The 21,982-nt window shown below is 54.3% G+C and overlaps 1 protein-coding gene across 1 annotated transcript; it reads right to left on the bottom strand.

Annotated features, from left to right (window-relative positions):
* Positions 1-1,585: 1,585 nt before the first annotated feature.
* Positions 1,586-18,223, bottom strand: SAE1 (SUMO1 activating enzyme subunit 1). Its single transcript, XM_060258501.1, has 9 exons — positions 18,092-18,223; positions 17,417-17,528; positions 9,842-10,015; positions 7,369-7,511; positions 6,986-7,085; positions 3,840-3,945; positions 3,340-3,484; positions 2,152-2,221; positions 1,586-1,848 (listed from the first exon to the last, which is right to left on the bottom strand). The coding sequence occupies exons 1-9, from the start codon at positions 18,190-18,192 to the stop codon at positions 1,756-1,758; spliced, it is 1,044 nt and encodes a 347-aa protein (XP_060114484.1). The 5' UTR covers positions 18,193-18,223; the 3' UTR covers positions 1,586-1,755.
* Positions 18,224-21,982: the final 3,759 nt, after the last annotated feature.

The raw sequence follows: 21,982 nt of genomic DNA, 5'->3' as shown, positions 1-21,982 counted from the left end.
CGAGCCTCCCGCCCAGCCTGGAGCAGACCCTCGGCGCCCGCCTGCGCCTCCTCGGAGACCGCTTCCACCGAGAGCGCCAGCAGCAGCAACAGGTCAGCCTCCACGCCCCCCCCCCCTCCTCGGGAGAGGGGCGCCCCTGCAGCCTCCCTCTGGCGTGCTCCCGGCTGGGCTGGGCTGGGCAGGGCGCGGCGGCTGGCGCAGCACCTATAAATAGCCCGCGGCGGGGATGGGAGGCCGGCCCAGCCAGAGGGGGCAGCAAGTTGGGCTCTCCCTCCCTCACCCGGCCTGCTTCTCTCCGCAGAGGCCCGGCTGGGAGCACTTCTGCCACTTCCTGCTGCAGCTGCTGGGCGTCTTCTACAACCTGCCGGCGGAGGGGGGCCGCCTGGGCCTCGGCCCCAACTAGCCCCCCCCCCCGCGCTCCTGCCTCCTGCTGGCCAGGGGAGGGGGCAATCCGCCCGCCCGGACTTGCCTGCTGGACACGCCGCGGGAAGGCAAGGACTCGGGGCCGCCGCCGCTGCTGCTACCGCCGCCTCCTCGGCCCAGGGCGGCCCCCCCCCCCCCCCGCGAGAGGAGGCGCTCCGGCCAGCCGTGCCTGAAGTTTTAGCACTACGAGAATCCTGTTCCTTGAGCCTGTACAGACGGGGCAGCCCCGCCGCCGCAGCTCTTCCTCCAGCAAGAAAGGCCAGCCATGGGAGAGGGGGCGGGGCTGCCGATGTAGATGGACTTGTGTATAGAAGGGGGGGGGGGGGGGTATTGGGCTTCTGTACATAGACACCTTGGTGCTACCTGTACATACTTGAGGGGAACTGTCTGTTCCTGGGGGGGGGGGGAGGGAGAATTTTGTATGTTTCCTTTTCAATAAAACTGGACAGAGCCAATCTGCAGCATTGAAGGCCTGCCTTTTCGGGAAGGGGGGGGTGACTGCTTCATCCTAGGGTGGGGGTCAGTCTTCTACTCTCTCATGTCCAGAGAGCTAGCCCGTCCTCCTCTCCCCAGACTTCCTGAAGCAGGAGGCCGAGAGAGGCCCAGCTCTCTTGGCACGAAGGGCAACAGGGCCATGGAATGCCTGGCCCCAGTGCTGCAGCCACCCCACAGAGCGTCCCCCTCGGAGGCAGAGTGGGTGGGGAACTTCCTGGGGGAAGGTCTCAGAGGGGGAGGAGGGTGCAAAAGGGAAAGGTGATCTTAGGTGGCCTTGAGAGAGGCCCTGTCCATCTTGTCTGCGGAGGTGCTCCTGGGCCTGTGAGGGGTGGGTGCAGAGGCAAGGCAGGACTGGCCCCTCCCCAAGGCGTCCCATGGGGTGCAAGGCCAGAAGGGCATGCGCCAGGACTCCAGGGGACGACTGCTTCCATCACGTTTGGGGGGAGTCAATGCTTTCGAACTTGAGAGCTGTGCACTGTGCGTGGGGGGGGGGGAGGGGGGGCTCAACACCCTGCAGGATGATTCCTTCCAGGTCTAGGCTTCCACGACTATTCCAGGGTCAGCCCACAGGGGGACTGTGCTGACTCGCTGGATGGATGCAGCATTTCCCAGACGCACACGCCCATTCCACATAAGGTGGCAACTGAGCCACTGCCTGAGAGACACGTTACACAAAGACCAGAGTTCTTTATTGGGGAGACGAGGAGGACAACAGAGACGAGTTGCAGCTGGCGGTTCTACCTGCACAGCCTCATCCCCCCCATCCAGGAAGGGAAACTGCAGGCAGGCTGGAGGGGGGGGAGCCGCTTCACTAGCACGGGGGTGTGTGTGTGTATCTCAGCTGGAGGCCAGGCATTCCACGATTCCGTTGCCCTTCATGCCATCGAAGAAGAAGAAGTTGTTGAGGGGAGCGTCCCGCTGTGACAGGGCCTAGAAGAGAAGAGGCAATATGGGCAATATGAAGGAAGACGCCACCATGGCCTCCTCTGGAACCAGCTTCCTGTGTCAAGGAAGACGGGGCACCTCAAGCCCCGCAGGCAGCACAGGGCAAGGAGGGCAGGGGGCTTCTGTTGGCCAAGACCTGTCCCCACCTCAGGAGACTTCGCCTGCTACAGGAGGGCGGAGGGGAGGAAATAGAACCCCCCCCCTGCCATGCTGAGCTGTGCCCGGCCAGGACAACAAACAAGAACAGCACCGGGGGGGGAGGGAAGACACAAGAGAAATTCTCCTCACCTTGACAATCTCCTGCCCCAGCACACCTCCAACCACAGCACAGACAGAGGCCATTTCCGAGAAGCAGCAGCTGGAGAAAGAGTCGCCCAAATAAGGGGGGGGGAGGGCCAAGGGCACTCCAGCCAGCCCTGCTACACAAAGCCCCCAGGGCCACCACTGGCCATGCAGGGAGGGGGGGAGAAAGGGGAGCCAGCCGCCAGATGGGCACGCAGGGGACTTCCCAGCCCCCTATCAAGACGGCAGCCCTTGCGCCCCCCCCCCCCCCCGCACTGCACAATGCAGAGAGGCCTAGTGGGTTGGGCAATGTGCAGCACTGGCACTCTCTGCAGAGAGGCCTGCAAGGAGATGCCACAGCCCCTGCATGCTCTGCAACGGAAGACAGCTTCACCGCAGGACAACACAGAGCACCTGCGGAGAAGGAACACGACAGCAAGACTTCCCAGCCCACTACTCGCCCCCAGACCTCTGCTCTGTCCTTAACCTCCAAGACCCTCACCCTCTTGTACCGTAAAAGCTCTCAATTCTCTCCACTAGTAGAAAGCTTTACGATTTCTTCAGGGTTGCCTACAGCACAGCAACACCACTTCTTTTGGTCCAAGTTTTTGCACCTGCACTCCAAAGACCCCTCCCAAGACAGGGTATAAAACGTTTGGGTTCTGGTACATTTGTGTGCGACTCTGAGACTCACAAAGGAACCCACGAAGATCACCCTCAAACATCTGAGTCACTAAGTCAGGCACACAGGCTGTCCTGATCCAGCCTCGAGGTTTCTTACACATCCAAATGGTAACTGTGGTCCTATTGGGAAAAAACCCAACCCTATTTGTCTTCTTTTCCTGTAGTCTTGCTCGAGTGTAACACTTGATCGCTCTTGTGTGTGTGCATGTTTTACAAATTTACCCTATTCCAATAAAGCAACCGTTTTCAACTGGCCTTAGGTACTGGGAGTTTGAAAGAGACTCCAAAGAGCTGGTCTGTGCTGCCCCTCCTGCCCCGTCTCTTAGGCTGACTTCCCAACTTGCTGGGAGAGGCAGGCTGCGTGGCCGGGAGGGGCTCTGTCTGGCTGAGGCTCCCAGAAGCCAGAGAGAGCCACAGCTGCACCTCCAATGACTTTACTCCCACAAGGCAGCTGCGGCCCAGAATCCCAGAGCAAGCAGGCAGGGGCTCTCTGCCCAGGCAGCAATTCACCTGGTGAAGTCGTCAGGAAGCAGGTCAGCTCCCACGCCCAGGGCCTCCAGCACACCCGTGCGCGTCTGCCGAAGGGCCTCTGTATCTTCAGCATAGCCTTGAGGCGAAGGATCACGGCCCTTTTCTGTGCGGAATTTCAGAAGCACTGCAGACGGGAGGAGGGGGGAGCAGTGGCAAAAGGGACCGTAGCAGGAAGCAGCGGGTGGCCCATCCCCCCCAGGCCTCTGAGCAGGCAGGGCCTCCCAACTGCTGCTGTCCTGTGATGACTGTAAGGCCCCATCCCCCTTCTGCCTGGGGCAGAGAGCAGCTGCCCAGAAGCCCCTCCCCAGTGGAAGCCAGCCTCACTCCTCCCTCCCCGGCCTGGTCTCAGGACCCCTCCCTGCAGGAATGACAAGGGGCCTCTTCCTCCTCTCCCACCCACAGAGCAGGCTCTCCTCTGCCCCCCACCCCAGTCTTCTGCACAGGTTGGCCGGGGGGGGGGAGGGGGGCGCGGAGCTCACCTTGCAGCAGGAAGTAGTCTGGGCTGGTGCGCTTCAGGGTCGCCTTGCCCTTCTCAGTGCCCCAGTTGATGCCGAAGGCCTCCTTCAAGAGGCAGAAAGCCAGGCGCTAGGGAGAGGAGAGGAAAGAGGACCACGGCTCAGTCAAGGCACCTCTTCCATTCATTCATCCCCACCTCCCTCCCGCCGTCCTCCTCTCCTCTCCTCCCTTCCATCCTCCCAACAACCATCTGGGGAGGCTGCTGAGGCTGAGAGAGCATGACCCCCAAGACCATCCAGGGATCTGCCATGGCCCCAGTGGGGACTCAAACCCGGCTCCTCGACCACACTGGCTCCCCAGCTAGCCTTCCCTTGAAGGAGCAGGAAAGAGCCACAGCCCAGAGACCCCTTTTGAGAGGACTGCTGCAGGGCCAGACATTCTGGAAGAGAGAAACAGCCTCAGCACTTCACTCCCAGCTTCCTCTGGGGCCGTTTCTTCAGAGTGGCTCAGACGCTGGGCCAGACCTACTCACACCCTCACAGAAGGGAACGCTCTGGCCCTAGAAAGCCCCCACCAGGGCTACAGCAGAGCAGCTGCCTTGGCCCTCACCCCCCCACCACCCAGGGCAACCTATGCCTTCTCTGGGGGGAGCAGCACATGGGGCACAAAGACCGGTCCAGGGGGGCAAGCCAGCACCTTACTATGGAACCGCCTCCCCCCCATGCAAGGCAAGATAATCATAAGCTGTGACCTCTCAAGGAAGCCAACGCTGACCCCTCTTCTCCAGCGGGCCTTAGGACAGCTCTTGCCTCTTTGTGCCTCCTGTCCCTCGTGGGCAAGGAGAGCAGAGACCAGCCCCGCTCCTCCCCCCGCCTTTTCAGCCGGCTCTCCCTTCTCCATTCGAGGCCTAGGACACTGCAGGACACGCCCCCCCCCGGGTCAGGGAAGCCTCACGCCCCACTTGTGGAGGCACATGACTGTGCAGTGCCCCCCCCCCCCCCCGTCAAGTGACAGCAGCAACACGCGCCTGGAGAAGAAGGTGGGCTCTGTGCCAGGGGACAAAGCCCCCCCTTCCCTCCCTCTGGGCCATCTGGCAGCTTGCCAAGGGGGACCCTGGAAGAAAGCGGCTCTGTGCCAGCCAACACCAGGCACGGGGTAACAGACCTGGGGCAGGCCTGCGCACAAGCCAGGCCCGAGGGAAAGCAACACCCCCCCGCCCCCCCAGATTTCCCTCCTGGCTGCCTCTGGCACCTGCATGGATTCCCGCCCCCCCCCCCGCCTGCTGACAGCTTAGGTGGGAAGTTTGGATTTCATACGAGAAACATGTGAAAAAGTAGAACCCGCCCAAGAATTCACAGGCACCCACCAGGGAAAGCAGCAGGCACGCAGAGGGCCATTCAGGGGTGAAGTGGGGGGTGGGGGGGTCTTCCTGAACCCTCTTCTCTGAGCCACTTTGTTTGAAGGGGTTTTGGCCTTTGACATTCCCCACAGCTCTAGCCATCCTGGGTCAGCTCTGTCCTCAGAACCAACCTTCAGGGCCTCCCTCCATCAAGAACCACACCTCCCCCCAGGAAAGAGGCCAGCTCCCTACTAGGGGTGTGCATTCGGTTGGGCCAAACCGTATATACAGCCGAATCAACACTGATTCGGCTGTATACGGAATTGGCCGTAGCCAATTCCCATTGCCGCCTATTATGCGACAGCCGAATACGGCTCACCGTATACTGCCGAATAGCTATTCGGAAGTATACGGCTGTCAATGGAAAAGGCGGGAAAGTAGCTTCTGCAGCCTCAGTGGAGCTGCTTGCCTACTTTCCCGCCTTTAGTGGCCTCTTCCCGCCTCTCCCATAGCCTCCCTGGGATCAGGGAGGGGGGGGGAGGGGGAAGAGGAGCCCCAGCAGCCAATCCAAAGCATGCATTTGGGTGGGGGCAGGGCTGGGGGACTGGAGGTGGGGGTGTTGTTGACTTATTTGGCCTGAGCTTTCTGGTTGGTGAAAAGGCCACTTTTTTAACACTTGGCCTTTTGTGATTCTGCTGGTTTTGTTTTGGTTTTTTTAAAATTACCTCTGGTTGGTGTGGGGGTTGGCGAGGGTGTGTGTGGGCTGGGTCACTTTCTTGTTTTTATAGAGTAGATTGTGTGTTCCGTGGCAGGGAAGCTGGCACCTGGGTGAGAGACCCAGAACCAGCAGGCTTGTTGTGGTTGGCCAGCTCTCCCCGTGTTGTTTGGGGCAGGGCTGGAGAGCTGGCATCTGGGTTTGCTGCAGCCAGGTCTGCCTCAAACCCCCTGCCCCCCCCCCCAGTAGCCTCTAATTATGCCCTATGTTGCCATTGATGTCAATGGCCCATAGGGTATAATGATGGAATGGGATCCCCTGGCCCAATCTTTTTGGGACTTGGGGGGGTTGGAGGGGAGAGTCCCCTGCAAATTTGGGGGCTCTCCCTCAAACCACCTCCCCTCCAGGCGGCTTCAAATATACCCTATCTGCCATTGATTTCAATGGCCCATAGGGTATAATAGGACCGTATATTCGGAAATAGCCGCGCATCTACCGCATATGCGGCTATTCTGAATGTGGTATTCAGCAGTATACGGGGATTCCGAATTTTTTTTCCCTGTACACTTCCGAATCCGTGTAATACCGATTTTTTTTTTCTGCACACCCCTACTCCCTACCCCAGTGGCAGCCTCCAGACCTGCTGGGCAGAGAACTCCCCTGCCAGCTGCCAAAGGGCCTCCTCCTCTCCCACCCCTTCAAGGAGGCCGCTGCAGGCGCAGGCCCTGCTCTCCCTTCCCTTGGAGGGCAACAGGGGACTGCAACTGCCCACCACAAGGCCACCATCACTCCACTACAGCCAGGCCATTTCCTGTGAGAGGAGCCATGCAGCATTCCTTGGCAACAACCAGACTCTCAAAGGGAAAGGGAGGGACAAAGCAGAGGGACAAAGAAGGAGAGGCATTCCCAATGAACCCCCTGGGACAAGGGCAGGCGTGCCTGGAAGCCACGGGAGGGCTCAGCCCCACAGCATTCTTTGGACGAAGCCCAGAGAATGACAGGCAGCTGCATGGAGGGAGGGCACTTCCAAAATAGCAGCCCGCCAACTTCTCCAGCACAAGTGGCAAAAAGCCAAGTCCTCCTCCAGGGACCCCGGGGGGGGGCTCTCCACCCACCTTCTTCACCATGGTGGTCTCCATGAAGTCCAGCTTGGCCTTCTTCGCATCAGGCCCATCCTCCACAGGCTGGCTGGCTTTGGCTGGCTTGGCCTTCTCTCTGCAGGCACAGAGACAGATGAACACACAACTCTCTCCTCCTCTCCTGGGAGCGAGGGAGGCAGGGGTGGGGGAGTAGGACCCTCTTCAGAAGGGCCATGGAGACCCAGGCAGGCAGGATGGCTCCTTCCACAGAGAAGAGCACAAGTGGACTCAAAGCAAAGGCCCCCCCTTGGGGACCCAGAAGCCCCACAGGTGGAAGCTGCTACATAGTGGACCTTCTCAGGAACCTCCTCCCTCCCCCCCCCCCCGGCCCCAGCATTGCTTCCCAACCCCAGACTCACTCCACAAACTCATGTTCACCCAAGTCAGCAAACATATAGCCATGGTAGCCAAAGACATCGCCTGCAAAGAATTTGATGCCGTTCTTGTGGCATATTTGGTCCACTTTCATCAGGACTTCCTGGGAGCAGCATGTCAGACAGACCTGGAGAGAGAAAGACCAACACCCCCAGGGTGATGCCCAGAGCAGGTGCTGGACTGAACCCCCCCCCCCCCCGCCACCACCAGGCCATCAGATGGAGAACTTTGGTTCAGAGCCAAATTCACAAGATCACCCATTGCCCACCATCTCGGCTGGTGCTCCCTCTCCACGGCTTCTGTCTCTATGGCAGAGCTGGTGGGCACCATCTGGGCTCAAGCCCCCCCCCCCCCCCCCCGCCACAGGAGCCGTTCACCCCTCCCCTGCCATATCCAGGACACCAGCCTCCAAACAACCAGAGGCTACCTACAAGATAGAGATCAAGTATTTCATTGAGATTTCCTATGCAAATCACATGAAGTACCTTTCATTACAAGTACTTTCAGATGAACATGGAATAAACAGATGCGGTTCAATGTGGCCAAGTGCAAAGTAATGCACATTGGGGCCAAGAATCCCAGCTACAAATACAAGTTGATGGGGTGTGAACTGGCAGAGACTGACCAAGAGAGAGATCTTGGGGTCGTGGTAGATAACTCACTGAAAATGTCAAGACAGTGTGCGTTTGCAATAACAAAGGCCAACGCCATGCTGGGAATTATTAGGAAGGGAATTGAAAACAAATCAGCCAGTATCATAATGCCCCTGTATAAATCGATGGTGCAGTCTCATTTGGAGTACTGTGTGCAGTTCTGGTCGCCACACCTCAAAAAGGATTTTATAGCATTGGAGAAAGTCCAGAAAAGGGCAACTAGAATGATTAAAGGGCTGGAACACTTTCCCTATGAAGAAAGGTTGAAACGCTTGGGACTCTTTAGCTTGGAGAAACGTCGACTGCGGGGTGACATGATAGAGGTTTACAAGATAATGCATGGGATGGAGAAAGTAGAGAAAGAAGTACTTTTCTCCCTTTCTCACAATACAAGAACTCGTGGGCATTCGATGAAATTGCTGAGCAGACAGGTTAAAACGGATAAAAGGAAGTACTTCTTCACCCAAAGAGTGATGAACATGTGGAATTCACTGCCACAGGAGGTGGTGGCAGCCACAAGCATGGCCACCTTCAAGAGGGGTTTAGATAAAAATATGGAGCAGAGGTCCATCAGTGGCTATTAGCCACAGAGTGTGTGTGTGTGTATATAACCACTGTGTGACACAGAGTGTTGGACTGGATGGGCCATTGGCCTGATTTAACATGGCTTCTCTTATGTTCTTAAGCTAGAACAGAGAATCCCATGTAAAATGTCAATAGTCCATAGATACCCAATCTTTCATAGGTGAATCCCAGTCCACAGCATTATTTGTAGCGAGATCTTCAACAACTTCCGAAATTCAATCTTCCACGGACACACCTTTTATAGCAACAAGTTGGTACTTCTTCTCCTTGCTTCACAATGTTTTCTGCAGCTTTCCACTTCAAGTATAATATAAGACTAAGAAGTACCTGTAGGCTACCTACAGACTATTGAAACTTTACACGGGGATTTAAGAGAGACCCTAGCTGCAATGATAACAATCCAAGAAATTGTCAATATGATGAGAATACAGAAAAATAATAAAGCTCCTGGTCTGGATGGCTTTCCGGAGGAATTTTATACATTTTTTGCAGAAGAACTTCTGCTTCCATACAAAAAAGTGATAGAAGGTAAAGAATGCACAGCTAAAGTACTTGCGATGAGAGATTTCTCATGTTATTTGCACAGGAAATCTCAACGAAATATTTGATCTCTATCTTTAAGAAGTCTGAGTGTTTGTTCAGAGGCTGGTGCTCACGGAAGCTTCAGCTTGTTCTCAATCCCTCCAATGCATGATCCTTATTTTGGTTTGCTTATATCCAGGACAGGCAACAGGTGGGTCTTGCAATCTGAGGTGCTGCTATGTCATTTTGGGGCTGGGGGCTTCTCTCCAAAGGAGCCTGCCTGCCTCCAGATCACATTCAGCCTGGAACCAAGAGAACAAGGGGACTTTTGGGGAGGGGGGCACTAGCCTCCTAGCATTGGCTCCCTGGAAGCTGGCAACTTTGCTATTCAGCTTTTGTAAAGACTGAAGGACCGTCCTGAACCATGAGGAAAGGAGAGATGTAAACGTTTTAATACACAAATCAATTAAAGGGAGCTTTAAAGCTATAAAAGGTGTTTACCTTTGCAGTCCTGAATTGCTGGATTTACATTAGACTGTGTCTTTTAACAAGATGCAAGTGACTCTGAGAGCAGGGAAAGGTGGGACCACAAGGCCAGAAATACACCCAAATGCTGGAGGGGTTCATAGAAGCCGGCATGCCCCCACCCCCCTTGCAGCCTGAGCCAGGCACCCCCCACCTTCCTCCCTGGACCCACCACATCAAAGCGGGTGAAGAAGGCCTCCGGTTTCTGCCCCACGTCCTCCTGGTCTGCTTTCACGTCAACCATGGGGTTCAGGTCCCGAGCCCGCTCCAGGGAAGCTTCGGCCCTGTTCTTGCCCACGGAGCCCAAAGGGATCAGGAACTGCGTCTGGGTATCTTCTGGTGACACCTGAGGAAGAGCGCAGAGATCAGCAAGCAAGGCCTCCTCCTCTCCTTGGAAACGGCAAAGCTCCCAGTAACACTTCAGCAGTGGGAGAGATTCCAGACATCAGGTTAGCCAGCTCTGGAAGACCTCCAGGATACATGGCACCACCACAGCAGTATGATTGCTTCTTGGTTAAACAGAAAAGCAACACGCAGAGCAGCATTCCGTTGAAGAGAGGCAGCACTGAGGGCGTCCTTCCTGTCTGTCAGCCAACACGCTGTTGCAGAAGTCGAGGGAAGACTCGTGCCGAAGAGGCTGGCTTCAGCTGCCAGAGATGTGCCTGGGGCTGCTGCTCTCCAGAGCCAGGCGCTGCTTCCCCATAGCCTCAGGGCAGGCATGCCATCCTCCCACAACTGCGCTGGGCAGAGGGAGACCCCTCCAAAGGCCAGAAACGAGCCCACAATAGGCAGCGCTTCAGTGGTTTCCACGCCTGTTGAGGTTACCAGCAAAAAGCAAAGAGAGCTCTCTAGAGAGTCTGCCTATTCTCCGGCAGGGGCTCCTGTGCCTCTATTAGCAGCGTGACTTGCAAAAGTTCAGGCAATTCATCAGGGAGAGTTCCATAAGGCTTGCCTTGCTCATTATGCAGCCACATGAGGAACCAGAGCCCTGCCAGAAGAGGGCAAACAAATGCCTCTGTGCTGCTTCAGGACCAGAAATGCCGGCCCTGCGGAGTGGCCTTGGAGGGGACATGGGCACCAGCAGGACTTCCCAGCCCTCCCCTCTGGATTCCTTGCAAAGCCTCCCTCCCTCCCCTGCTGCCCGCTAGCAGCCCCAGCAACCGGGAAGCGCCACCTTGTGGCCTGAGAGCCCAACGCGCATTTCCTTTGGAAGGACTCTCTCCCCGGACCATGCATGGTGGATCCAGGAACTCACAGTAATGGGTTTAAATTACAGGCAGAAAGTTAGTGGGTGGATACTGGGGGGCGGGGTGCAGTAAGAACAGTCGAGCAGTGGAATTGGCTGCCCAGGGAGGCAATGAGCTCCCCTTCGCCGGCAGTCTACAAGCAGCGGCTGGACGAACACTTGCCAGGGATGCTCTAGGAGATGGCTGTCAAACACAAGGCCCATTCAGGGCTCCTATCCTCCCCACGAGCGAGCAACTGCTGTGAAAGAGGGAAGAGGAGACTGCTGGGGTGGGAGGAAGTTTAAAAATATTGGAGGCTATTTAAAAATACAATCCTAGAAGCTCAGATAAAATATATACCACAAGTTAGGAAAGGTACAAACAGGTATAAAAGAAGGCCTGCATGGTTAACAAACAAAGTAATGGAAGCTGTAAAAGGTAAGGAGGACTCCTTTAAGTGGTGGAGAGCTAGTCCAAGTGAGATTAGTAAAAGGGAACACAGGCAGTGGCAAATCAAATGCAAGACTGTGATCAGGCAGGCAAAAAGGGACTATGAGGAGCATATTGCAAAAAACATAAAGCCCAACAATAAAAATTTCTTCAAATATATTAGAAGCAGGAAACCAGCCAGGGAGGCAGTGGGGCCCTTGGATGACCAAGGGGTCAAAGGATTACTGAAGGAGGATAGGGAAATGGCTGAGAAGCTAAATGAATTTTTTGCCTCCGTCTTCACTGTGGAAGATGAGAAGTGTTTGCCTGCTCTGGAACCACTTCTATTGGAAGGGGTGTTGAAAGACCTGAGCCAGATTGAGGTGACAAGAGAGGAGGTCCTACAACTGATGGACGAATTAAAAACTAATAAGTCACCAGGTCTGGATGGCATACATCCAAGAGTTCTGAAAGAACTCAAAGGTGAAGTTGTGGATTTCCTGACAAAAATATGTAATCTTTCATTGAAATCTGCCTCCGTCCCTGAGGACTGGAAGGTAGCAAATGTCACCCCCATCTTTAAAAAGGGTTCCAGAGGAGATCCGGGTAACTACAGGCCAGTCAGTCTGACTTCAATACCGGGAAAGTTGGTAGAAACCATTTTCAAGGACAGAATGAGTAGGCACATTGATGAACACGAGTTATTGAGGAAGACTCAGCATGGGTTCTGTAAGGGAAGATCTTGCCTCACTAACCTGTTACATTTCTTTGAGGGGGTGAACAAACATGTGGACAAAGGAGACCTGATAGATATTGTTTACCTTGACTTCCAGAAAGCTTTTGATAAAGCTCCTCATCAAAGGCTCCTTAGTAAGCTTGAGAGTCATGGAGTAAAAGGACAGGTCCTCTTGTGGATCAAAAACTGGCTAATTAATAGGAAGCAGAGAGTGAGTATAAATGGGCAGTCTTCGCAGTGGAGGACCGTAAGCAGTGAAGTGCCGCAGGGCTCAGTACTGGGTCCCATGCTCTTTAATGATTTGGAGTTGAGAGTAAGCAGTGAAGTGGCCAAGTTTGCGGATGACACTAAATTGTTCCGGGTGGTAAGAACCAGAGAAGTTTGTGAGGAACTCCAAAGGGATCTGTTGAGTCTGGGTGAGTGCGCGTCAACGTGGCAGATGAGGTTCAATGTGGCCAAGTGCAAAGTAATGCACATTGGGGCCAAGAATACCAGCTGCAAATACAAGTTGATGGGGTGTGAACTGGCAGAGACTGACCAAGAGAGAGATCTTGGGGTCATGGTAGATAACTCACTAAAAATGTCAAGACAGCGTGTGATTGCAATAAAAAAGGCCAACGCCATGCTGGGTATTATTAGGAAGGGAATTGAAAACAAATCAGCCAGTATCATAATGCCCCTGTATAAATCGGTGTGGTCTCATTTGGAATACTGTGTGCGATTCTGGTCACCGCACCTCAAAAAGGATATTATAGCATTGGAAAAAGTGCAGAAAAGGGCAACTAGAATGATTACAGGTTTGGAACACTTTCCCTATGAAGAAAGGTTAAAATGCTTGGGGCTCTTTAGCTTGGAGAAACGTCGACTGCGGGGTGAAATGATAGAGGTTTACAAGATTATGCATGGGATGGAGAACATAGAGAAAGAAGTACTTTTCTCCCTTTCTCACAATACAAGAACTCGTGGGCATTCAATGAAATAGCTGAGCAGTCAGGTTAGAACGGATAAAAGGAGGTACTTCTTCACCCAAAGGGTGATTAACATGTGGAATTCACTGCCACAGGAGGTGGTGGCAGCTACAAGCATAGCCAGCTTCAAGAGGGGGTTAGATAAAAATATGGAGCAGAGGTCCATCAGTGGCTATTAGCCACAGTGTGTGTGTATACATATATATATATATATATATATATATATATATATATATATATATATATATACACACACACACACACACACACACACACACACACACACACATACATACATACATACATACACACACACATTTTTGGCCACTGTGTGATACAGTGTTGGACTGGAGGGGCCATTGGCCTGACCCAACATGGCCTCTCTTATGTTCTTATGAAGTGGGCCGGGCCAGCGGAACATGCTCGTCTGCAGTGGTCGTTCAGGACGCCTTCGCTTCAGTGGCAGCCTCGCCAGTGAGTTGGGAGCCTCTGAAGCCGCAGTCCAGGTGACTCAGGGTTCCAAGGTGAGGATGCAGCTCCAGGGGTGCTACGGGGATCAGGCTTGCAGAAGATCCTCTGCTGGGGCCTGCTGGTGGCCAGTGCTGCCACAGACACGCCATCTGCCAGCAGGGCTTTGGCAGTTTCTTCCACACATCGGGAGCCTCGCCCTGCCCCTGAGCAAGCAGCTCGGCAGTCAGACCTTCCTCCCCCGGTGGCCTTCAGTTGCCTCACGGGGGCTGCTCTCTGCCTCTACTGGTCACTGTGTGGCTTGGGCCTCTGCCACATGCACAGCCTTGAGCGTGTGGTGGTCACTTCCCTATCAGACAAGCCACTAGCCTTCCATCTGGGGCAGCTGCCAACACATTGGGTGGAGTGGCTTGCTGACAAAGTCTGGCTTGAACCTTCAGTCTCGCCCCACCACAGACTGCCCGGCGGCCTTGGGAACAGGCAACCACGGCCACTCAGGTGTCTCCAGCTTATTAGCCTTTGCTGGGCTCAGCCCCGCCACCCCACGTGGCCTGGCCCCTGGGCCACCACCCCCTCCCCACTTCTGCAGGCAGGGGGGGGGATGTGAGTTCAGCCTACCTTCCCAGACCCTTCCCATGGCTGCTCAGGGCAGCAGAGAGCTCGCAACACCCACCCACTTCATGATTTTATTTTACCCTGGGGCCCAGGCTCACAGCATTGACAGCAGGCTGGGTAAAGGGTTTGCCCCTCCCACCAGGCATTGTGGGGTCTGCCCAGCGCTGCACTGTTGGCTCTCCAGTCCACTCACGCAGGTTTTCCTCTGCACCACCCCAGCCCAGCCCACGGGGCCTTGCAAGGAGGACACGCCCACTCCAAGCTCACCAGCTGCAAGTCTCCAGCACCTGGCACTACATTCACGACACACATGGGCTTACCCAACAAGTGACATTTAAGTCCGATCCTGTCCTTGCAACAAATGAGCTCAACGCCTCTGCTCTAAACTGATCCTGCACCGAGCAGGGGGCTGGACTAGATGGCCTCTAGAGCCCCTTCCAACTCTGTGATTCTAAGATCCGGCAACAGGAAGTGTTACCTATACCTCTCTCTCTCTCTCTTTTCAAATATAGTTTACTGAATTTTAAATCTTGTTATATAACAAAGAAAAGATAAGCAAAATTAAATAAAATCATACGTAAACATCTAAACTTAAACATAAAAATTAGGACCGTCAAGATTTTTACACAATATTTGTACGACTAATAATAATTTAAACAATAAAATTCACAACCTTACATAAGTCAAAATATTGCTCAATAAAATCATATTATTATTACCAGATATAAAACTGAGAGAGTATCAGGAATTTCCTTTTGCGTTTGAAGATAATCTAAAACTGGGTACCATATTGTAATAAAGTTTTTATTTTCTGTTTCTAGCTCTATTTTAGACGTTCATAAATTTAGCCATTATATATGAATGCCATGTTAAATTAGGGGCTGCATCTAGTTTCCATTTTTGAGCTCTTGCTAGTTTAGCCACAAAGATCAATAAAACTATTCATTACAGGTAACACCTGAACTTTTTCTCTATAGTTCAATAAAATAATTTCAGGAATTAAAGACAAAGGTATCCCTGTTATGGTTTTAATTATTTACAATATCTGCGTCCAATATGAATAAATCTTTGGGCACCATAACCAATGATGAGAATATGTACCAATCTGCGAACAGTTTTCCCAACAAAGTGGTGGAGTTCCTCTAGTAACATACGATAACTGTCATGGTGTAGAATACCAAAAAGACATAAGTTTTAAAGTCTGGGATTTAATTCATGTAATACTTGTAGTCTTTTCAAATGAATTCCAAATTTTGTCCCAACAAGCAGAATTTAATGAAATTTTACATTCTTTTTGTCATTGTTGTTGATAGAAGAGGTTTGTCTTGCTTCCTTAGCTCTAAAAGTTGATATAATTTTGAAATGATGCCTTTAGCACAGGAGTCTGCTTGCTTTATTATAAGTTTTAATTCTGTTAAGAGGTGTTTCCTGGATATCATATAGATAGCTGAGTATAAATGATGGGTTAACTGATGATATCTATACCAACTAATTGAAGTTTGCATTTCTGTCTCCAAAATAGTTTTATCCATAAATTTGTTTTTGTCTGTCAAATCTTTTCAATCCTGCTCTACGTAGATCCTTATTTTTTTAATATTTATGCCAGGAGGGTACCACTGCTGCCCTGTGTAGTAGGAAGATCTAGAAATGCCCTTAGTTCATCCCAGACATTCAATATGGGTGTTAAAAACTTGTTAGAATTTAGTGTGCTGAGTCTCCCAGCTGATTGTTGCCAAATTGTTTCTTTAATAGAATGAGGAGAAATATATTCATTGAGAAGTTATCCAATCAGGCGTTGTCTGCTCTTAACATTATAATAATTTTTGACAAATGTGTTGTATTATAATAATCTATGATATCTAGAAAATGCATACCACCTTTATGTGAGTGCCAGTATAATGTGAAAGCTTGGAGTCTATGTTGTTTATTCATCGATAAATAATTCAAGAGTATCTGTTGCCAAGACTTAAGTGGTTTTAAGAGTATCTTAATAGCCATGGCCTGAAATAATAATTTAAAAAAAAATTGGCCAAACAAAAGATTTGGGGGAGGGATGGTGGCTCAGTGGTAGAGCATCTGCTTGGTAAGCAGAAGGTCCCAGGTTCAATCCCTGGCATCTCCAACTGAAAAGGGTCCAGGCAAGTAGGCATGAGACCCTGGAGAGCTGCAGCCAGTCTGAGTAGACAATACTGACTTTGATGGACCAAGGGGGGTCTGATTCAGTAGAAGGCAGCTTCATAGGTTCACAACTCTTTGGGAAGGGACAGTGGCTCTGTGGTAGAGCATCTGCTTGGTAAGCAGAAGGTCCCAGGTTCAATCCCTGGCATCTCCAACTGAAAAGGGTCCAGGCAAGTAGGCATGAGACCCTGGAGAGCTGCAGCCAGTCTGAGTAGACAATACTGACTTTGATGGACCAAGGGGGGTCTGATTCAGTAGAAGGCAGCTTCATAGGTTCACAACTCTTTGGGAAGGGACAGTGGCTCAGTGGTAGAGCAACTGCTTGGTAAGCAGAAGGTCCCAGGTTCAATCCCCAGCATCTCCAACTCAAAAGGGTCCAGGCAAGTAGGCATGAAAAACCTCAGCTTGAGACCCTGGAGAGCCATGAATGGGGCTGTGGCTCAGTGGTAGAGCATCTGCTTGGTAAGCAGAAGGTCCCAGGTTCAATCCTCGGCATCTCCAAAAAACGGTCCAGGCAAATAGGCGTGAAAAACCTCCGCTTGAGACCCTGGAGAGCTGCTGCCAGTCTTAGTGGACAAGACTGACTTTGATGGACCCAGGGGGGGTCTGATTCAGTAGAAGGCAGCTTCATAGGTTCACAACTCTTTGGGAAGGGACAGTGGCTCTGTGGTAGAGCATCTGCTTGGTAATTAGAAGGTCCAGGTTCAATCCCCAGCATCTCCAGCTGAAAAGGGTCCAGGCAAGTAGGCATGAGACCCTGGAGAGCCGCTGCCAGTCTGAGCAGACAAGACTGACTGAAGGAGGGTGTGAATCAGTAGAAGGCAGCTTCATAGGTTCATGTGATTGAATGATATCTTTCAATCCAAGGGGGGGAAATGTATGTCCTACTTTTGGCGTTGTTGCTGGATGTCTTGCACAAGCTTGTAATGATTACACACCATAATATCTGATACGTCAACCAGCTGCCCCTCCTCTCTCAGCAGAAGTGGCTGTGCAGACGGCCTGAGCCAGAGGGCGGCGTGTTGCTCTAGGGAGGGAGCCGCAGCTTTTCTGCGGAGAAGGCCCTGCGTGGCACAGCTGCCTCCTTCCCTCGAGGCCGCAGTGCTGGGATGGGGGGGGGGGCCTACCTGCTGGGGGTCCAGGAGGGTGAGCGCCTTCACGCCCGCCAGGATGAGGTTCTTGGCCACTTCCGCGCCCAGCCCGCGCAGGCCCACCAGCAGCACCCGCGACGCCCGCAGCCTGAGGAGGGGAGAGGAGACGAGAGGAGAGCCCACGTCAGCGGGGCCCGCGGGAGGCAGCCCCCCAGCCCACGGCCCCGCCCCCTCCCTCAGCCCCGCCCCCAGCCCTCGAGGGGGAGGGGAGCCCCCAGTCAGCCCGCCAGCCAACCACCCGCCCCTCCCTCACGCCCAAGCCCCGCCCCCTGGCCTCGAGGGGGGGAGCCCCCGGCAGCCAACCGCCCCGCCCCTCCCTCACGCCCAAGCCCCGCCCCCTGGCCAAGCCCCGCCCCCTGGCCTCGAGGGGGAGGGGAGACTGGTTTTAAATAATGTTAATTTAATGTTTTTATCTACTGTATTGTTCGCTTATGGATATTGTTAGCCGCCCTGAGCCTGCACTGGCGGGGGAGGGCGGGATATAAATAAAATTTTACTTACTTACTTACTTACAGTCAGCCCGCCAGCCAACCGCCCCGCCCCTCCCTCACGCCCAAGCCCCGCCCCCTGCCCAAGCCCCGCCCCCTGGCCTCGAGGGGGAGGGGAGCCCCCGCCAGCCAACCGCCCCTGCCCCCCCCCCGGCCCCCTCACCGCTTCTGCGCCTCCAGCCCCCAGAGGCGGATCTGGCGGTCGTACTGCGCGGCCTCCTCGTCGCTGATGCCCCTGGCCGCCGCCTCCTTCCCCTCCACCATGATGGCCCCGCCTCGCGCCCTGACGTCACGCGCAGGCGCTCTCCCTCTGGGGCGCGCTCGGCCCTTTCCGCGCGGGCTCGGGCGTTTCCGGCGGGGCGGGCGGGCGGGCTCGGGCGTGGCCGGCCGGGAGAGCGAGGAGCGGGCGCCATTTTGTGTGGTGCAGCCTCGGAGCGCCCCGTCCCGGCCCGGCCCCGTCCCCGATGGCCGTGGAGAGCCCGAGCCTGGCCCCGCCCGGCAGCAGCAGCGGCAGCCCCCCCCGCGCCAGCCCCCCCGCCAGCCCCCCCCCGCCCCACCTCCGCCCGCGCGACGCGCCCGGCCCAGGCCCGGAAGAAAGGTCCGGTGGCTGCCTCTGGGGGGGGGAGGGGAGGGGAGGGCAGGTAAGTGGGGGGGGAGGGAGCGCCCAGGGCCCGCCCACCCCGCCCCCCCCCCGCCCGTCTGTCTGTCTGTCTGGTGCAGGGTGGGCTGGTAAGTAGCCTCTTTTATTGACGCGTTCGGTTTCCCCTCGTGCCTCCGCAGGAGCAAGTTCACCCAAGCACGCCCCCCCCGCCCCCCAGAGCGCCCCGGCCTAGCGCCCCGAGTGTGACACACCACCCGCCCCCCACAGTACTGTACAGTGCAAGCACCTGAGCCCAACCACATGTGCGGGAAACGGGCCTTGCCCCCAGCGCGGCCCTCTCCTCCGCCAACATGTGCCCTGCTGCAGGAGCTGCCATTCGAAGGGGACAAAAATCACACTGCCTCGGCGGATTCCTCTTAGGCTCCCCTTCGCTCCCAGGATGCAAATGTGTGCCTGGCTGACCCAGCAAGGAGCAATGCCTTGGAGGAAAATGGAAATTCCTATATTGGGGGGAGGGGGGGATGATCAAACTTTCAGAACGGCTTTTTCAGACTTACGGACACTTTTACTCCTATGCGTTGCTTATATCAGAAACGTCTCTTGATTGTCCAGCCTTTTGCTGTGTGGGTTGACTGCTGTGCTTCAGCTGGGAGTCTGCAGCTCGGGGGGCCAGAATCAACTCGGGCATCTCGCCAAGATGCTTGTAGCCCTGGCAGACCACAAGCTGCTCCTGCTGATGGGCCTGGCACCCAGTCCCTGTTGATGCCCCGACCGAGGCACACAAGTCTCGCGGAGGGGTTGTGCTGCTGCTGCTGCTGCTGTTTTGAACAAAGGTGTTCTTGACGTTGCTCGGATGTGGGATCCCCTCTTGCCGCTGCGATTTGATCTTTCCAAATTCCTTCAATGATTAGTCTCTGCTCAAAGCCCGTTGGCATGCATTGTTTTGATAATCCTGTCAGCAGTCTGTAAACCGGACAAGTGCCCAGTGAGATTTGCTGACATGATGATCTAGGCCTCGTGGCCTCCGGCAGCCTGGAGCCCTTTGTTTCCAGTGCTTAATGACAAAAAATGCGGCTGGAAAGTTGGAGGGGGGGGAGGCACAGGGTGATGATGTAGAGAACTTGTTTAATGTTTCACAAAAGAGAGCAGGCTGCTTGAGCCTTTCGTGTCATCACAGGCCTGGGGCCTGTTTGGTACAAACCCAGAAATGCCAGAAATCAGGTTCCCAAGAGAGGACCCTCTTTGGCTGGGCTTGGGTCGTCTGAGGCCGTGCTGAAGATCATCTTGAGCCCGGGTTAGTTTTGCTGAAAGGGAGAAGGGTGGCATGCAAACCACCACCACCCCTCCCGACTTGCCCGATGGCTCTGGCAAGCAGCACCTGCCGAATTCCCCACTCCTTCCGGGCAGTCCTGTCCCCTGTGCGCTCCGGCACAGGAGTCCCTGGGTGAGCGCCGTCAGCTTAGACTATCATGACGCAGCAGCAGGACCCCAGCATGGCTTGGGAAGAGCTCCCGTTACTTCAGGAGCTGGTGATTTAAAGACAGTCCTTAGAACGCTTGATCACATTTTAATTCTTTTGTGGAAAGGAAGCCCGCAGCTTTGGATGTGTCCCTTTAAAGTACTGGTTTGCTTAAGATATCTGCCTGCCCCAGTTGGCGAGGCAGTAGATGTGTGCAGTTGAAGTTGCCTGGAAATGGGGAGGGTAGCAGCAGACCCTCGCATGGTGGCTGATGGGCTGCTGAGGGTTGTCCCCGATGAACCTTCTCTGCGTGACCCCCAAAGCAAAGAGGCGAGTAGGAGCTTGGTGAGTAAACCCAGAGCTAGGAGGTAGCATCAGGGGGAAGGCCTTGCCCTCCGAGCCCTCTTTCTTGGCCCTCCAGGGTGACTGGTTGGCTGCTGTGTGGATTGAGAGCTGGACTTGATCTGAACCAGCAGGGCTCTGCTTCCAGTCGAAGCAGAAGAAAGTCATTGTGTTGGGGGGGGGGGTCCTGTGGCCTTTGCTGCCTTCTGTGTGTTCCCCAGTTTTCTGTCGCTCAGTAGCAACTTCCTGTGTTGAATTTTGGATTTGTGTCAGGTGTTCCAGCAGTTATTGCAGGTTTTCCCAAATGAAAGTGGGGTAGGCCACTTAGGGAGCTTCATGGGGAGGGGGCTTTTGGTGTTGGCCTCCTGACAATCCAGATGCCTCCTCCTTAAGGAAAGGATGGCAAACACAACCCATGAACAACCCTGTAATGGAAATCTCCCAGAAAGGCGTCACACCTGCTGCAGAAGGGAATACCAGATTCAGGGTCTCGTACAGGTGGGAGATTCTGGCCCAGCCCTGTGCAGAAGTCAGCAAGCATGCCTACGATTGCAGCATTACCTGCAGGAGAGAGAGACCCGGAGCTGAATGGCAGGTTGCAAGGGCTGTCTTCGGGAGAAGGCTGTCTGGCATTCTCAAGCCTCTGGCGGGGCTGTTGACCACTTTGTTAGTTAGCAGTTCTACTAACCCAAAGGAGTCTCTGGCGGGACATTTGCAGAAAGTGCTTTTGTTGGCTGTACAAATATGTGCTTATTGAGACGTTACGAAGCATCATTGGCCGTGAGTTTCAGTCCTGGAGATTATCACTTGAGCGGATGTGCTGGTTTCCTAGTACAGTGCAAATCCAGCACCCTGCTCCTCACTTCAGTGAGCTAGTGTTCCTCTCACAGCTTGTTGGTTTTTCTTCATTTGTTAGGTCGTAACAACGGTGTGTTCTCTGCCCCAGAGTGCTGTGGGCCTGGGCAGGAGAGCTTGGGGCTTCCTAGGGGCCCAGCAGCCGGTGCCAGTGTCTGTCTCAAAGCTGCCATTTGGGACCTGTTCCCTGGCGGGATGCAGGAAGACGACAAGGACAAAACACTCCTTGCCTTATTTCTCGCTCGGTTGTAAATAGTTCAGAGATTCATGTGTCTTTCCCTGGATGTTTTCTTCCACCACCATCAGGGGGTAGCAGAGGCTTCCATCGCGATTGTTCATGTGAAAGGGCTGGCGGTTGTTTGTCAAGTGTGACGCAGAAAGCAGGAAGAGGGAGCTCATTCTCCTCAGAGTTCGTGTACGCTGTCAGTAACTCAGGAGCTTCCTTTCTCTGAATGCTCCGTCCAGCAAGGCAGAACCCCGAGGAACAGTCCTGCTTCTTTGCTGGTGTTCAGTCTGGGGCCTTGGCACTGTTCTTCTTTGACTCCATTGTGGTATGTGTGGGGGAGGGAGGAGTTCCTCCTTCTCTTCCCCATAAGCCTCTGCTCCAGAGCCTTGTCAGCCTTGCCCTTTGCCGCCTTCTGGTGCCCTTCCCAGTTTTCCTGTCTCCTTCGAGAGGCTTCTGCCCTTCCGCCTCAGCAGAGGTTCTAGTGATGTGCTCTGTGAAGTCACAGGGGTGACTGTGAGACAGTGTTTTCCACAGCGCCCAGCATTCTACAGAGGGGGGAACGGGGCTGCCA

Source organism: Heteronotia binoei, chromosome 17 (genome assembly GCF_032191835.1).
Source record: "Heteronotia binoei isolate CCM8104 ecotype False Entrance Well chromosome 17, APGP_CSIRO_Hbin_v1, whole genome shotgun sequence".
NCBI lineage: Eukaryota > Metazoa > Chordata > Lepidosauria > Squamata > Gekkonidae > Heteronotia > Heteronotia binoei.
The sequence above is the reverse complement of the archived record's forward strand: the minus strand, read 5'-3'. Positions and strand labels throughout refer to the sequence as shown.

Excerpts from the sequence above, each read along its gene's own strand:
- SAE1 (XM_060258501.1), bottom strand. The coding sequence starts at position 18,192 with ATGGTGGAGGGGAAGGAGGCGGCGGCCAGGGGCATCAGCGACGAGGAG. Across the intron at positions 17,529-18,091 it reads GGGCTGGAGGCGCAGAAGCG|GCTGCGGGCGTCGCGGGTGC; the intron begins GTGAGGGGGCCG and ends TCCCCTCCTCAG. Across the intron at positions 3,485-3,839 it reads AGACTACTTCCTGCTGCAAG|TGCTTCTGAAATTCCGCACA; the intron begins GTGAGCTCCGCG and ends TCCCGTCTGCAG.